This window comes from Sinohyriopsis cumingii, chromosome 14 (genome assembly GCF_028554795.1).
Source record: "Sinohyriopsis cumingii isolate HCF-2022 chromosome 14, ASM2855479v2, whole genome shotgun sequence".
Lineage (NCBI taxonomy): Eukaryota > Metazoa > Mollusca > Bivalvia > Unionida > Unionidae > Sinohyriopsis > Sinohyriopsis cumingii.
In genome coordinates, this window is record NC_142974.1 from 96582731 (window position 1) to 96598007 (window position 15277).

The 15277-nt window shown below is 34.1% G+C and overlaps 1 protein-coding gene across 4 annotated transcripts in view; it reads left to right on the forward strand.

Moving 5' to 3' along the window:
* Nucleotides 1–405: 405 nt before the first annotated feature.
* Nucleotides 406–15277, forward strand: part of LOC149784440 (uncharacterized) — a 128199-nt gene continuing 113327 nt past the window's right edge. For 3 of the 4 annotated variants that reach the window (XR_016413871.1, XR_016413870.1, XM_089932514.1), the window contains exons 1-2: nt 564–748; nt 7605–7677. Coding sequence is in view for 2 of the 4 variants with exons in the window: in XM_089932514.1 (XP_089788640.1) it covers nt 628–748; nt 7605–7677 (194 nt within the window). In the remaining 2 variants the exon portion in view is untranslated. Of the gene's footprint in view, nt 450–563; nt 749–7604; nt 7678–15277 lie in introns of those variants that run through there. The other variant, XM_089932515.1, reaches the window with a different exon arrangement.

The following is a 15277-nucleotide window of genomic DNA, read 5'->3' on the forward strand; positions in this document are numbered from 1 at the left end:
AATGTAGCATTGTAGAAGGTTAAGCAACAATCACTTGCAAGCTGGAAATTAACGTAATCAGTCGCAAAAATGAGCATATTTCGCAGATCAGGCGGCTTGAGAAACAGTCTTTCCAGAAGAGGTACAAGGCGACCGTGTAAATAGTCTTGTCCCAGTTGAGCTGCCCAGTAGCTGTGCGAATAGCCAGCCTCAGCCTTCACATTTAAGGCTTGTGTTAACACCTATAAAAAGTAACCGCACATATCTTAACATTTGTGTCCAATTATAAGCGTGAAAGAAGTGAAGTTTCGTCTGGTTTGAATTTGTGTTTCATGCAACAGTTCACTCGGTCCTCTTTGCCTTTCGTACTTCTCTAGAGCAACTTCTGTTGTTGTTATGGGAAGCTACTCTTCAATATCTATTTATCTGGAACGCGTATATCAGTAAAATATTGATGGAACGACTTAGAGGTGATAAGCGTAACAAAATGACACACGTTGTTCATTTCTATCATTGCAATCTGTAATATACAAATCTAAACTTTTAATAATTTAAACCATTCTGGAAAAGCTGGCGATGTAAGCGACTGTGCTCGCAAGGTCATATTTTTAACCTTGTCATGAGACTCAACGTAACTTTCGTTTTACCATGATCATGCAAGCGTACCTGCACTTTATTGTTGGGTTAGCGAGCTTAACAGTTTGCACTGCTCATCTATGCTTGCTTAATCCTACCCAGAGAGGAAATATAACGGGTATTAACAAACCAGGTATATTTGTTAACTTCAAGGCGTCAGTCTGCCCACAGGAATGTGACATTTTATCTAGTACAGGCGAATTTTAAAATTTGATCTCAGGTTAATAAATATAGTATTTTTGAGACAGTCAAAGCATCAGAAGTAACAAATTAGCAAGTAAAGTATACTCCATTTCATGGTTTTTGCTCATAGCAAGTGCAAACAACTTATTTTATTGCCTGCACAAAAAAAAAAGAATTCTCCAAAAAGTGAGCATTTTTTTGTACAGTTTATATATTGAAAACATATCCAGTAATGGAAAGTTTTTTTGGGTTAATTAATGAAGCAGTCACTAGAGAATATAACCGGACTGTTCTTGAGGCAAAATTTACAAATGTATGTGGTATATAAAAGGTAATTTTGGGGAAATGTGCCTCGGCCAATCCAGAATTGCAGCTTTAATTAGAATTTACAATTATGAGTGTATGTCCAATCCAAAAGCCATATTATGTATAAAGGTTGTTTTTATTCATGAAAAAGTGAAAAACAAAAGGGATTGGTAACATCTGCTTCCTTTTTTTAAAAAAGAAATCTATAAGCACAACGTAACAAGAAAATCCAGGTATTTATTCCTTTTAAATGCCTACCTGTATTAGAATTTGATTACACTAATTCATCTAATGTTTTTATGACTGAAAGTTCACATAAAATGTTTATATTTCTCTAATATTTCCTGTGAAAAGTTAAATACAGTACTGTATATATTTTTTATTTTTATTTATTTTGCAGTTGCTTTATTGCATAGTTAATTGATTGTGCTGGCATTTTGTGTCATAACAATATTAACTTATTTTTTAAACAGTGTAAAATAACATAAAAATCACAGACAAATGAAGATGTTTATGCAGGGGGTATGGATGCTACAACAGCCTGAGCTGTGAGTAACCTTAAAAACTTCAAAAGTTTCTTTTAAATTATTACAGGGTGGGGGGTATTATTCTTCAAACAGAAAACAATCATATATCATCTGTGAAGATACAAGTATAAATTTGTATTAATCATTTTTACTACTACATTAATTTCATATCCAAATGTATCGAGCCGGTTTTATACTATTTTGTAGCAGTAATAATAAAAACAAACTGCTGGTTACAGGTAGCAGTAGCAACGATATTTATCTTCGTTGAGCATATAGTTGCTACCAAAGGAGTCTGACATTTTGTCATTAAAGTACCTTACAATATTTATCCTTAATGTACTATAAATATATGTATATTTATTATACTGATACGGTGATTTAGTGTTGTCACAGATTTTGTTGTACTTTATTGATAAAACGTCAGACTCTGTGGTTGCTACCTCTACCAGGTGCTCAAGGGAGAGAACTGACACACATTTCTGGTTAAAGATGAGATGGAGGGTACATTATAAAACTACCCTATTCCCACGAAATGAAGATAATTATCACAATATTCTTGGCACATTCTATAATTAGATACATAAATAAAACCTCTCCTGCGTGAAACCCTCCATGATCCACACGTTTTGTGGATTTTTCATGAAAATATTCTCTGAGCCATATCAAATTCTTACCAATAATGTATAGTTTAAAAGAAAAGCCAAATGGTTTCCTTTGCACAGGTTATCACGTCAGATTCATGAAATTATTCAATCAAAATTAAAAGAATGTGAGCCCCCTTAAAGAGTGGTTCCCTATCTGATCAAGATGAGTAAGATAGTGGCACTCGGCCCAAATGAAGTGCCCTACAGTTATGTTATCATTGCTATATCTAGTCCTTCAATATAAGACGTATGACATGCTATTTATGTTTTTGTAGCACCAAAACAAAAATATAATGTGATATGTATTACATTGTAGGACTAACACGTATATATATATATATATATATATATATATATACACACACACACACAAAGAATCGAAAGTACTCAGGCTAATTAGATACTAGTTTCACACTGTTCATTGTTAAGTCAATGGTGTTGCAGTGTGTGTAAATGAATGGTGTTGCAGTGTGTGTAAATGAATGGTGTTGCAGTGTATGTAAATGAATGGTGTTGCAGTGTGTGTAAATGAATGGTGTTGCAGTGTATGTAAATGAATGGTGTTGCAGTGTGTGTAAATGAGAATTTTGTTTACATTATTCATGCACAAAAATCTTAGCTACAGTTTGATGAAAATTCAACCAGAAACACTTGGGAATATCATTTGTGATGCTGTGCTTAGCAAATTAAAGAATGGCTAGGGTGGACACAGACACATGTGCAGAGCTGTCAAGGGCCAGTAAGTGTCAGTAGTGATATCATCTCCAGGTGTCAGCTTCTTTGGTTTGGGACATAGGGTGAAGCCCCAGTTGGTGGTAAGGGAGATTTTAAACTTGACCAATAAATCAATCCTACAAATCAGTGTTCATACTGATGGATGATACGTGGGTATTATGTCACCTGTTCATTAAAATAAGCAATTTTTCTGCATGCAGATTATTCCAGAACACACCTACATACAGCTTAGACACTTACCGATATTTGGTATAATAGTGGTTCTTTCTGGGGTTTTCCTGGGTTCTTCCTCCACCATTTATACTGGCTGCCATATATAACCTATCTTGTGCTGAAATATGGCATTAAAGCCTACAAAAACAACAACAATCCCCAGCTGAGTCATACCAAAAACTTATAAAAATGGTACTAATATCTGCCTCACTAAGCATTCAGCAGTAAAAGGTTAGTATTAGGGCTGGTTCGCCTTGTGTCAAAATAATGTGACTGGGTGGGACATCATGCTACATATTCTACAGCATGATGCCCCAATGCTAGACATCACTACAAACTGCCACACTGCAGACATCATAGCCATATGATGATTTTTTATGTTAAAGCTATGTTAAAAATCTAAATCACACACACACACACACACACACATACCCCCCAGTACTACAAAAGAATTTCACTGTAACCAACATTTTACTGCTTTGGGTTAGGTTTTGGTGGTTTGGGTTCTTTCTAGTACCCTGTAATACATAAAGTTACACAGTTGATCCTGTCTTGAAAGACCACCCTTTCTGCCAAAACGTAATGGTCTCTCATGACAGGTCACCACTCCAGTGGCCTAGTTGTTAGAGCATCCACCCAAGATGTGGGAGGTCATAGGTTCAATCCCCGGCTGAGTCATACCAAAGACTTCTAAATGGTACTAACAGCTGCCTTGCTTGGCGCTCAGCATTGAGAAGTTAGTGTTGGGACTGGTTCGCCTGATGTCAGGATAATGTGACTGTGTGGGACATCATGCGCCAAATCACACACACGCACACACTCATAACAGGTCATAACACTACATAATTAATAATTTTGTACATGGCGAACCTGGTTTCTCAAGACAGGTGGTCTCATAGTGTTCTCTCAAGACAGGTTTTACTGTGTTAAAGTTCATGAAATATGGTCAGGGGCTATGACTTGATGGGTACTAGACCCTCATCGCAAAGTACATCACTGTGATCCATATTTCAAATTTTACTGCCTTGTTTTCAGACTCAAGCACTGTTTTTGCCAGAATCATCAATCAAATGAAGTGATTGTATGCATCTGAGTTATAACCACACCCTAACAACACAAGTGCATTGTGACCTAAATTTAACAATTTACTGGCTTATTTGTAAGCATTTAGTTCATGACCACATTGCTGTTTTATCTACTGGAGGCAACTTCCTCCAGGGCATGGGCCAGATTTGTGAGTTTTAAAGGCATGACCTATGGTGCAAATAGCTGATAAAACTAGGTTGTAGGCCAGATCCTGTATGTCATAGTTTGCACATGCATGATTTACTATATAATATCGGGGTCACGAGTGGCCAAGTGGTCTAAAGCGCTCTCTGTTATGGATCACTGCCATCTCACCTCAGTCTGCATAGGTTCGAGTCTCAGATTCGGCCAATGTGGGTATGTGAGAAAGCCTGCCAGTAGCTTCTCAAGGGTCGGTGGTTCTTTCCGGGGTTTTCCCGGGTTCTCCCTCCACCGTTAATACTGGCAGCCATGTATAGCCTGTCATGTGCTGAAATTTTTTTTTTAAAACCAAGTCAGAGAAACATAAATATGGTTGATATTGACCTAATGTAACAACTTAACATAAGCTAGTAGAATGTGAAATACATGTGAGAATGACTTTTTGTGTATGGTATTAAAAGAGATGTATAAAATCACTTAGTTAAAGGAGAACAATACAAATATAGTAAAAATGTCAAACCAAAACTGGTGAAATATTAAATATGGTCTTAGTGACTTACCTTTAAGACAAGGGTGTAGTAATTTCAAAGATGTACCTTCTCACCATGTTTCATAATTCCAGATATTATATAGTTGTTGATGTTGTTGTAGAGTTCAATGCCATTTTTCAGCACACGATAGGCTATATATGGCAGCCAGTATTAATGGTGGAGGAAGAACCCGGGAAAACCCCAGGAAAGAACCACCAACCCATGAGAAGCTACTGGCAAGCTTTCTCACATACCCACATTAGCCAAATCCGAGACTCGAACCCATGCAGACAGAGGTGAGATGGCAGTGATCCATAATGGAGAGCGCTTTACACCACTCAGCCACTCGGGGCCTATACACCAGGTTAATTGCCCATCATTTAATGGGGATTTTTAAAAAAGGTAAAAACATTAGGATAAGCAAGTTTAAAAGAAAGTTTGAATATAAAAATATGAAAGAAGTACAGTGAAACCTGTCTTGAAAGACCACCTTTAGTCTTTCATGAGAGGTCATAACACTATATAATTGATAGATCTGTATATGGAGAAGCTGGTCTCTCATGATGGGTGGTCTCTCATTGCAGTTGTCTCTCAAGACCGATTTTACTGTATAAAACAAATTGTGATGCCACCACACATTTCAAACTTTGTGATCGCTTGTTTGGCAGCTTGATTGTCTGTCCAAGGACAGGAGTGTTAAAAAGAAGTTTAAACAAAAAAATAAAAAGCAAAAAAGTATTTTAAAATATTGGGATGAGCAAGTTTAAAATACAGTTTGAACCTAAATTTTTTATTTAAAAAATGGGATGTGGCAGTGAGTTTTTAACTCACAACCTCTTGTTTGGCAAGCAGGACAAACAAAAAGACTGAAAGACAAACCTGGGTCTTTATTTATATGATACTGTACTGCCCTATTCAGAAGGTCCTTTGTGACCAAGACAGTTGGAAAAAATGTTTATTCAGTTTCAAACTTTCCATATTATTGAACATACATTGTATTTTTGTGATACAAGGAAATGTAACAACATAGTGAAGTCTAATGATATGAAACTATGAATGGTTCTAATCACTGAAGTATTAAAATCAAGTTTAACAAATATTAAATACAAGTAATAAAAAAGAATTTCACTTTTTAACTTTTTTAAAAATGTAACCATACTCAAATTATAAGGGAGGCAGTGCACCTACTCAGGTGCTTTATAATGACTGCTATGCTAATTGCTCTTTATGGTGAGTCTGGAGGTTGACTGCTGTTCTAAGTGCTCTTTATGATGAATGTGGAGATTGACTGCTGTGCTAATAGCTCTTAACAGTGAATGTGGAGTTTGACTACTATGCTAATTGCTTTTTGTGTTGAATATAGAGGTTGACTGCTGTGCTAATTGCTTTTTATGATGAATGCGGAGATTGCTATGCTAATTGCTCTTTATGGTGAATTCAGAGATTTATATGCTAATTGTTCTTTACGGTGAATGTGGAGATTGACTGCAATGCTAGTTGCTCTTTATGGTGAATGTGGAGGTTGGCTGCAATGCTAATTGCTCTTTATGGGGCATGTGGAGGTTGACTGCTATGCTAATTGCTCTTTATAGTGAATGTGGAGGTTGACTGCTATGCTGATTGCTCTTTATGGGGCATGTGGAGGTTGACTGCTATGCTAATTGTTCTTCATGGGGAATATGGAGGTTGACTGTTGTGCTAATTGCTCTTTATGTTGAATGTGGAGGTTGACTGCTATGCTGATTGCTCCTTATGGGGAATATGGAGGTTGACTGTAATGCTAATTGCTCTTTATGTTGAATGTTGATGTACATGTGTATGCCCTTGAAGCTTAGAGAATAATGTATGATTTGTCATATGCTGCCTCATGCTATCATTTGTATTGACTGTAATGTTTGTTTTTGCTGCAGCAAGGCATCATACTAAATTTCAACACAAATACACTAGTTATTGCTCCAAAAACAAGTTAAGTAAAAACTAAACTCCATTAGCAGTCACCTTCAAATTGTACATTTCATGGACAGCCTGTATAGCATTCCAGCTCATTTTAGCCAGAACCTCGCAATAAAACATATTATACATGTATTGCCAGGTAGCGGATCTTTAGAATAAATGGCCATTGTACAGACATTGAGAATCTTTAGTTATTTTGTGTGACTTGCAGTGTTCTGTCATGGGCTGTGAGATTGTCCTCTTTTTCTGACACAACATCAACAATATGTGGCCTATCATGTTCTGAAAATTACATAAAACCCACAAACCAAACCAACCTGATTCAATTTATTTAACACGTGCATTTACCTCTTGAGTTGTACATGTCATATTGACAAAGCCAGACATTGTTAAGCTCCATCCAGATCAATCATACACTTGCATGTGTCAGGAATCCCTATCAGGAATTAAACTGAAGACTCTGAAGCTGCAAAGATGTCACACATCATGTTACCACTGTGCTATCCAAACCTTGCATGTGTCAGGAATCCTCATCAGGAATTCAACTAAAGACCCTGAAGCTGCAAAGATTCACACATCATGTTACCACTGCTCTATCCAAACCCAATATAGAGGTATTTATTTCTGTTTCCAAACAATATCTTTCTAGTTTAATTTTTCTTTTCCAGGTGCAAGTGACTGCGAGTTACTAAAAGCTCCATGTGGTGGTAGGGAAACGGAGAAAAGCAGGATTGTTGTCAGGTAGTATGATTGATAAATAAGTCTGCGGTATATTAAATACCTTAATTCACTAATGATAAGGTCATGCTTCATGGAGAGCCCACCCTATATTTGAAACCACTGAAACAGTTGCATTTAAGAATTCTGTAAGAGTATCCCTCTGTACACAATTAGTATTCAAGAGAAATATGCATGGTACAGTTAGATTATGTATAAATTAAAATCTGAGTAAGAACCTTTGTTGATATCTGTATGTCTTGCATCTAGAGGTCCCTTACATTAAAGCTGTCCAGTGTACAACAGATCCTCTTGCAACATGGATTTGGTCATGGATCCTATTAAATTGGTCAAATTATGTTTTATCAATACATGAATATCACTCTCTCACTATAAGACCCTGTTTTCGACGAGTATCGTAATGAATTCCATTTCATTTAGTGTTACTAAAATCATTTCTTGTTTAAATGTTGCTTGCAGTGAAATCCACTTTATCCCAAACAGGTAACCAAAATTTTTAGCCTCTCTGACAACCTCATGGTTTCACCTATGCTATTGTTGATGTTTATGCACCCCATTACTTGTGAGTTGTTGAGAGGTATAGCTACAGAGTAAGAGCAATTAATTAGGTACTCATGGAAGCACTCCTGAACATCACTGTGAATAGTTGATTGACTCTTTTCATATTTGAATGGACATGGCACACTAATAATAATTAATGAACCAAATTAAAAATAGAACACAAATTGCACTTGACAATAATTATTTCTTACATTATTGCAGCATGAAGGTATTTTTCAGCTTGCACAATTATACAAAATATAGGATTTCTTAATTTGTGTATTTCATGTTGATTCCAAATTAATGGGTAATAACTGACATTGTCAGGGATAAAATAAGTGTTATGTGAAGCTTTCATTTACCAATTTTGATCACAATTTCTAAATGTTAAGAAAATAATACCCTATATTTTCACATTTCTCTAAGGAAAAAAGGGAACCACGTCTGCCTCTATGTTATAAGTAGGTTTGTGAGTTGTCAGTGTCTGTGACAATGCCAGTAGTGTATCATGTACATCATTATACAGTAAAGATTGTTTATAATATTCTTGGAAACAATGTTTTCTCTGTTTGAATGTTTGACTTAAATGTCTCCTGTCAAATTCCTAATTGCTTTGTATTCCAAAAGCTTTTGTTGTACTGTTCCTTTGTTACAATGTTTAGTTGGCTAAATCATTAGATAATGTTTGATTTGTGTGATCTACCTGAGAAAATGAACTCATTTGTGATGTTTTATAACCTTAGATACCCAGATCAGAATAATAATGGTGCTTGGCAGAGATCATGGGTACCTCTGCTACTGAATGACTTTGGAGTGAAGAAATTATGATAAAAGTTTATCTTAGAGCAGCCAGATGTAGATATATAAATGCAGGAATAATTATAATACCTCCAGCATGCACAATCAGCAATAAAGAGTTTTGCATCATTTGATAAGATCAAAATAATTCAAATATTTAGGCTATTTTCATACTGCCATTTTGTTATGTCATCATCATCACTTTCCTTGAAGCAGCTGTGTGTAATTTTAGCAAAGTTAGGAGCAACAATATACAACAGTATGAGTTGATTAAAGACAAAATAACATATAATCAAAGGCCAGAAGAACCTAAGTTTAAAATTTTGCTAACTGTAGGACCCTGACATATTGGTAATGCATATAACTCGTTGTGTCCACCAAACCATGTACTATTTATTGTCCTGTAGAATTACAACAAGACACCAGGAAGAAAATAACAACCCACATATAATAAAACATGCTAAAACCTTTTTATTACACAGATGCAGCCCATAATAAAGGTTCATATTTTGAAACTTCGAGTCACAATGTTAACATACTGAATTTCATATCCACAACATTATATTTGCATTCCATCGGGTTGCATGGGAACCTTTTATTGTGGTGCTTATTTTGTTCTTTACACATATTTGGAACAGATGACACTACTTTACATCATTAAAGATGCACAGATAATGCTATTGGATTACAAGCACTTGCACATTGTTCATGTCCATGGAGTTCCAAAAGTTGTTATATGCGGAACCAAATGTGTACCTCCATCAGAGGAACACCAGTTTTGTTGAGGTAACAGAATTTTTGTCTGAATCAAAGGTATTATAGTTAAATTAGACCATTGGTTGTAATCTTTTAATGTTAGATTTGGTTTTTTTTTTGAAGGACTGTTCTTTCTCTGTAGATTTGTGAAGGCTTGGTTGAATCAGTAAAAATGGCCAGAACATGGGTGCCGCATTTCTTGACCAACATACCATATTACTATTTTTGCATTATGTGAGCTGCATTTAACTTACGATTTAGTAATGGCTTTTGTTCTTGTACTTAATACAGCTAAATTTAACTAAGTTCCACAAGTACTATGCTGCAGTGACTAAATCTTCTGGATTATCATTTTGGTTACGCTAATAACTAAAATGTGGACAGTCATTATCTCTGTTATCTCATTTTATTTGTGGAACCATTTGACATAAATACATATTTTCTGTCCAACCATTTATTTATTTTATTTCAAGTTACATCTTTTACAAAGTTATGGATTTTCCAACATCACATGTAATGTTTTATTTTAATTTATTGGAATATTTAGAGATTATTTGCCATATTAGTTAGGATTTGGTGTCCAGTAATATGCATAACAAATTTAGTTTTTAAACAAAATTTGGCTAATTAACATATAATATTGTTTTTTGACGTGTGTATACCTGATCACTGAATACTGACAAGTAGCCCAGATCAGATTAAATAATAAGATGTTTTCAGAATTTTTAAGTAGGAAAAAGTTAATCTGATATATGTTCCACAGATAACAGTGTCTAATTATCTGTTTGTTATATGTCAGGTTACTCCTTTATGTAAAGTTTCACAGAAAGGTTCAGTTAAAAATGTTGTGAAATGAAATATTCTGTAATATTATGCTTATTTATGCCTATATCAACTTGTAATTTGTGCAGTGAGATGACACCAAGTTATATGTGCAATTTTTTTCAATGTGTTGTTTTTCTCATCATGTTTAAGTCCAAATATGAACATCTGAGGTCAGTGTCATAAATATTCATTAAATATAAACTCAAAGGTATGCAACCAGTGCATAAAAAATGTTGTTTATGTATATTTAATTTTTGGCAACTGTGTAACACATTTGGGACCCATGATCTTGGCCAAGCACAATGACAGTCCTTCAGATAACAAAGGAACTGGATAACAATAGCATGATAATTACACGTCATAATGAATCAGTAAATAAGAAAGGGCTAACAGCGATGTTAGATAACAAGAGCATGTTAATAACACCTTGGTTAGTTAGATAACTAGCATGGTAATAACACCTTGGCTAGTTAGATAACAAGAGCATGGTAATAACATCTTGGTTAGCTGGATAACAAGAGCATGGTAATAACACCTTGGTTAGTTGGATAACAAGACCATGGTAATAACATCTTGGTTAGTTAGATAACAAGAGCATAGTAATAACACCTTGGTTGGTTCAGAATCACCTGTTTCAGTACAGTAAAAGTAATGAATGAAAAGTTTATTTTCTCTATGAATGTTATTTAGCTACCATGTGATACCTGTATGTTGACTAATTAAATACAGGTTAAATAAATATCTCTTGCATTACTATTGGATTGTGAAAATATCTGAAAATTCACTGATCAGAAAAAGAAAACACACATGCATTCCTTGACAAGACAATTGAATCTGAAATAAATGTACTGTCTGCAATCAGTATGATTTATCATGCATGGTGTGATGTTTCCAAAAATTGTATTGCAGACTTTTGTTAAGGCCGTGTTTAATGAGCAGATGGATGTCATTATTAGTCATACCAATGATAAGGTTCCACTCACTGTGGTACAGTCATTATTAGTCATACCGATGATAAGGTTCCACTCGCTATGGTACAGTCATTATTAGTCATACCAATGATAAGGTTCCACTCGCTATGGTACAGTCATTATTAGTCATACTGATGATAAGGTTCCACTCGCTATGGTACAGTCATTATTAGTCATACCAATGATAAGGTTCCACTCACTATGGTACAGTCATTATTAGTCATACCGATGATAAGGTTCCACTTGCTATGGTACAGTCATTATTAGTCATACCAATGATAAGGTTCCACTCGATATGGTACATATGTGTACTTTGTTCTTTTAACAAGATTTGATTTCTTTGATTATGCTGATTGTGATATTCACATCACTGATGCCAACAATCAAAATTTTTTGTACCATGAGGATATTTTTGGTGAAATTAGTGATCGTCACGAAGCTATTTTGAACAAAGATAATTTCATATAAATGATATTTATGATTCATTAGCTGGTACATGTACATTGTTGACTCTTCCATCAGGTGGTAAAATTTACTGGTTTATCTTTTTTATCTTCATGATAACATATGTACAGTATTTATACTAATGTACGTAATTTGAAAATGTTATCACCATTACATTCAAGTTTTGACAGTAATCATACCAGTTTAATATGTTTACTGCATGTATGTCCAATGTCATTGACATAGACAAATACATAAACATTTTGAAGAAGAAGAAAAAATGGTGTATTTGACTACAATATTTTATGGTTATAATGTTGTAAGTCTAGTCCCCTGTGAATTGTCATAAACAGCGTTTACTGTAATGTGGTCCAATTATAAAGCCAAATATTCCATGGATCCAATAGACAGCATTATATTGAGGGAATACCATATTTATGTTTCAGTTGTTACTTCATGAGAACCAATTATAAAGTAATTTTAAATCACTAAGTACAGTATTATCTTAAAATAGATATGTACTATCAGGTCAAAGCTTTGCCGGAACATTCCATAGCTTCAGGCTCCCTCGCATATAATATGGGTCACTCTAATGACAGTGTTATAAAGAGGCAGAAATGTATTTTACAGGAATTTCACATTTATCTTGAAATTGCTTGAATTTTAATACAGCAAATTTATGGTCTTGAAAGCTATTTGAAAATTACCATGTTAGCTACAAAGTGTTTGAAAGTCCCAGAATTTTTAGAGAAACATCAAATATCACATGTATAATTTTCAGAACTCCTCACTGTCTTGATAATTTGCATTAATTTAAACAGTAATAAGTTATATCCTTAACTAATTATCTTTTACTTAAAATGTAGTCAAGAAAAACAGGTACATATATGATCCATCATTTTTTATTTCTTTTCGAAGTTTATGGAAGAAAGAGAAAGAAAATACCATCTCATGATCTGTCTTGAATTAATGTCCATGAATTTCATATTTGCAGGGCTGTATGAATGGAATTTATATCACTCTTTGATTCTGACACAGTGAATTTTCAGATTTAATTACCAAGGGTGAGACAATCATGCAATATTGTTACAAAGTACAGTGCAACTCAGCTATAGATTTTTCATTATGACACAGATTTGGATATAACACGATTGTGGTGTGGCTCCCAAAACTTCATCCATGTATTTTCTCATTCATGATTTTTTTCTTTTGTAATAGTATGAAAAATAATGTCTAAAATGTTTATTATTATCTTGGGCAAGAGATCATGCATGAATTATAATATCATTGAGGGCATGGCTCCTGCAATTTCATATGTCTATTTCTCATACACAGAAAAATTATTTTCTTAAAAGTACAAAAAATAACGTGTAAAGGTTTATTCAGGGATCACACTGGGCTTTGCCAGTGGTGGAAATTTGGATTTATTTTCCTTATTAGTGACAAAACATACTATTAGGTGACTTTTTTCTTCCAACATTGTTGACTGTTTAAACTTGTATATACAATCTTGGGTTTGGAGTGAAGAAATTAAGAGGCACCTTGAAAGGAAGCCTCAAACTTAATATTAAAACGCACTGGAATGTATCTGTTGTTACACAAACAAATTCTTTGTTCATAGTGACAAACCATCTTAACAGTGCGTTATTACATCAAAAGCCGTTTAATCTGACACTCGCCTGAGGACCATATGCTGTTTCCTGTGAGATCTCTGCATTTCTTCTTTTTTTAATTTTTTATTTCTGGTATTTTTATTCATAAATGCGTCTAACGTACCAAATTTTGAACCAGGGTCACATAAAAAAATAAGTTTAAAAAAAATAATAATAAAATGTAGATTTGTGGAAAATTGAATGAAATGTATTATTCTCCACTATTTATATGTTTCTTATAAATTATATATATATATATATATATATATATATATATATATATATATATATATATATATATATATATATTGTAATAACTTGCATTTAGGGAGTGAGGTATGCATGCATATATACGGTAAACACTATTCATACAAGCCGTCCAATTCAGTATAGATTTTTTAAAAAATTATAAATCTGTGCATTAGCAGTGAATTGCTCAAATGAGTTGACATTACTATTTTCTAGGATCCTGTGTTTTGTTTACTTGTCGATTAATAGTTAGCTGGTATAGTCTACGTGTTTTTGTGATAGCGAAAATAGGGAGTATCATGCCGGCGGCTGGCATCCTTGATAATTCGATTAATGGCTATTTCTAGTTAACAGCTTAAGACTGTACACTACATACTCAATGTGTTTATAGTCCCTGGGGTTTCATTTGTATACGTCATTGCATTTAAGTTTGTTTTTCCTCTTCTTTGTTTCTTTGGTACATATAACTGTTGACTACCCTTTCATGCGGTCTACCTCGGTAATATTGTAAGAGTGCATAACACGGTTTCCGAACCATTGCTATAGCGACAGGCTAACACGGTATGTGCCGCGAAATACAAAACTGAATTTTTTTTTCTTTTTCTATTTTTACTTATGGCAATTCATTCGCAATGTAGCAATGTGTAAAATATCCCGCTGGTAATTTCCATAAATAATCACTGTGAAAATTAACTAAATATACACATGCAATACTAGCGCATGATGGTTTGAACATTCCAACAAGGATTGTGGGTTTTGTGGGCTTTGTGGGTATTTTGGGTTTTGTGGGTATTGTGGGTTTTGTGGGCGTTGTGGGTTTTGTGGGTATTGTGGGTTTTGTGGGCGTTGTGGGTATTGTGGGTTTTGTGGGTTTTGTCAGGAGTATATAAGGCTTTGTGGGCTGCTTGAGGGGGTTCAGTCAGCTAGCAGCCATCAAACTAGGTACATCACAGTTATTGTGAGTTTTATTTTTATTATTTTTTTTATTTTGTTTTGTTTAGTTTATTAGAGAATTATGTAACTTTAGGCAATATTTTGGACAGTAAATATTTTTTTTATAAAGCTTATTTAAGTGCAAATCAATTTTTATTTAAGTTATTTTTTTTATTATTTTTAATTCCTTTCTCTCTTCCAACTTGTACACATTCTAGTCATTTCTAATTTATTTTACAAGCAACATAGATATTGTTTTATCATTTGTTATTTGAAATTCAGTTATATGGTCAAGTGAGTGTTGTCCTCACAGACCAGTACTTTTATTCATTTCTTTATTTATTTTCTTTATTTAATTAGTTTTATGAAGCTAAAGACATACAGAAAAGTTCTGCTACACTACAAATATATAATTCCTTTTTTTTTCTTAAATTA